Source organism: Balaenoptera ricei, chromosome 17, assembly GCF_028023285.1.
Source record: "Balaenoptera ricei isolate mBalRic1 chromosome 17, mBalRic1.hap2, whole genome shotgun sequence".
Lineage (NCBI taxonomy): Eukaryota > Metazoa > Chordata > Mammalia > Artiodactyla > Balaenopteridae > Balaenoptera > Balaenoptera ricei.
Window position 1 is genome coordinate 80,049,631 of NC_082655.1, and position 2,991 is coordinate 80,052,621.

At 70.4% G+C, this 2,991-nt stretch overlaps 1 protein-coding gene across 1 annotated transcript; it reads right to left on the reverse strand.

Moving 5' to 3' along the window:
* Nucleotides 1-1,038: 1,038 nt before the first annotated feature.
* On the reverse strand, nt 1,039-2,031 carry NPBWR1 (neuropeptides B and W receptor 1). Its single transcript, XM_059902023.1, has one exon. The coding sequence runs from the start codon at nt 2,029-2,031 to the stop codon at nt 1,039-1,041; it is 993 nt and encodes a 330-aa protein (XP_059758006.1).
* Nucleotides 2,032-2,991: the final 960 nt, after the last annotated feature.

The window sequence follows — 2,991 nt, forward strand, 5'->3', positions numbered from 1 at the left end:
TCTGGAGACAGAAGCGATGACGAGTAACCGAGCCACGGAAAGAGCGGTTTCGCAGGTGCGCTCACCTGCACACACAGCGCTGTTTTTGGATGCTCGGCGCCCGCAGTTGGCTCCGCCAGGGGGCGCCACAACCCGGCCGTGGATCCGGCCCCAGGCCCTTCCCGAGCCCGGCGGCCGGGTCCCCGCAGGGACAGCGCGGGTGGGAAAGCGGAAAGGCAAAGAAAGAAGAGGCTGGGACAGGAAGGGGGCTGTCACCGTTCTTATCACTGCTGAGTAGACATCACAGCCAATTTCCATCCTCCTGCGTCCAAAGCCCCGGCCTCTGCTAGACGCGCGCGCACTCACACTCACTCACACTCACTCACTCACTCCTGACCCGCCACCCGAGCTGTCTGTCTCCCCCGTCAAAGGCCCGGGCGGCCTTAGCATCTCTCCCCTCGCACCTCCGCGGCGTGGGAGCGCCCGCGCGCGCCGGACCCTCTTCCCCGGCGGCGAGAGCGCGCGGACACGGTGGGGGCGCGCGCCGGGCAGCCTGAGCAAAAGCACGAAAGGTCGCTGAGGGAAACCGGAGAAGCCGAGCGCGGAGGCGAGCGCGGAGCCGGCGCCGGGGCGCCCGCGGCATCCGAGGGCCTCTCCCCTGACGGCGCCGAGGGCTCCGCGAAGAGCCGGGCTGCGGACGGCTGGGGCGGGAGGCGGGAGGCGGGGGGGGACCGGAAGAGGGTCCCTGCAGTCCTGCCCCCTTTTCTCCCCTTCCTCCCCTCCGTGTCAAGCTCGGGGGTCGCCTCGGCGCCCTTGGGCCTTAGGGAGAGGTCTGTGCGCTCTCCGCCGCCTCGGCCGGTGCCCATGTCCTGCGCGCCTCCGCACCACCCGGAGGGCTTGGCACACTGAAAGGGCGGGCGCGGCCAAAGCGCGTCCGAGTCCGCGGGGCCTGGGGAGGGGCCCGAGAACCTGCGTCTCCAGGAAGCCGGTGGGCGGGGGGCGAAGCTGCGGCTCAGGGACCACCCCGAGCGCCGGGCCGCCGGCTCCCGGCGCGCCGGCTCAGGCGGCGGCGGCGCGACACGGCAGCAGCTGGCGGAGGCTCCTTCGGAAGCTGTCGTCCAGGAAGGCGTAGAGGAAGGGGTTGAGGCAGCTGTTGGCGTAGCTCAGGCTGGTGATGAAGTAGGAGACGGCGATGACCACCGGCGTCTGCGGGAGGTCGGTGGTGAGCGCCACCACGGTGCTCAGGTGGTAGGGCGTCCAGCAGAGGAGGCACACGGCCAGGATCGCCACCACCAGCACGGTCACCCGCTTCTTGGCGCGCTCCAGGGCCCTGGCGTGGTTGTCGAGGCGTATGGCGCGCAGCCGGCACAGCAGCGTGGTGTAGAGGACGCAGATGGTGGACACGGGGAGGGCGAAGCCGAGCACCAGCGTGTAGAGGCGGCTCGCGCGCCACCAGAAGGCCTCGGGCTGCGGGAAGACCAGCACGCACTGGCGCCGGCCCTGCTCGTCGTCCAGCCGGGCGAAGATGGCGAAGGGCAGCACGACCAGCGTCACGACTCCCCACACGGCCAGGCTCACGGCGCGCGCGGCGCCGTACGTGCGGCCGGCCACCCGGCGCGACTCGGCCGTGGCCAGCACCACCAGGTAGCGGTCGGCGCTCATGACCGTGAGGAAGTACAGGCTGGAGAAGGTGTTGTACTGGTCGATGGCCACGATGAGCTTGCACATGAGCTCCCCGAAGGGCCAGCGCCGAAGCAGGAAGTCGGCGATGTTGATGGGCAGCACGAGCGTGAAGAGCTCGTCGGCCACGGCCAGGTTGAGGATAAACAGGTTGGTGACGGTCTTCATGCGGGGCGCCCGCAGCAGCACGAACAGCACGGCCGAGTTGCCCGCCAGCCCCACGGCGCAGATCACCGCGTACACGACGGGCACGGCCACGGCCAGAGGCGGCGGCAGCGGCGGCAGCGGGCCGGACGCGTTGGGGCAGCCGAGCGCGGGCGCGGGGCACGACGTGTTGGCGCGCTCCGGGCCCCAGGACGACGCGTTGTGCATCCTGGCCGGGGCCAGGGGCTCGGTCCCTCGGCCGCCTCCCTGCGGGGCTCCGCGGTCCCGGGGGCCCGACCCGCGCCGGGGCGCCCGCGGCCGCGCTCCGAGCCCGTCTCCGGCCTTCCCGGGGCGGCGCGCTCCCGCCGGCCTCTCAGCGCACGGGCGCCGCGGACGCCGGGGCCGCAGAGCGGAGCGGAGAGCGCCGGTTAGGCTCGTCGACGACGGGCAGCACCGAAGGGCGGCTCCGAGGCGAGGGGGCGGCTCGCCGCCCAACCTGCCCCACGTGATCGCTCTCTGCCACCTGTTTCTTTTTTTTGTTGTTTTTCTCCGAGGTGGTAGATTCTTTTATTAATCTTCCATGGGAATCAACCTCCATCACCTCTCCTTCTTGGGCTTTAGATTCCCCATGTCTGAAATGAAGAGATTAGACCAAGTCAACTCTCAGTCTCTTCCAACTTGAACAACATCTAATCCTGTAACTATCTCGGTATCTCAGTTCCTGGTCAACACCTTCCTAGTTGAGGGCGGGGATTTAGGGTCCAGAGCTTGGAGGGGGCAGGGTTTTGTTCAAACAACCACTTTCTGCCACCTGTTGAACTCTTATTCTGACCCGCTGGCTCCAGCAAACGTTATCCTTAGGGGGAAAATACAAACCCACTGGCCCAGCTCTGGTCCCCGCCCGGCCCCCGGAGGCCCCGGTCACCCCAGCGAGCCCGGCAGCGGCCAGCTTCGGGGCCCCGCGGTTCCGTGCGCCCCGGGTAAGAGCGGGCCCAACGGTAACCGCCGCCTCCCCCGGCCGGTCCGGGGACGGGCCTGCGGCTCCCGGAGCGCTCCGGGGGTGGGGGGAGGGGCGGGGGGCGGCAGCGGCCGGGGGGAGGGGCGGGGAGGCGGCGGCGCCCGCGGGCCGCGCGGCCCCGCCCCGTGCGCGCGCCCGGAGCCGGCTTCCCGCGCCTCGGCTCGTCCCGC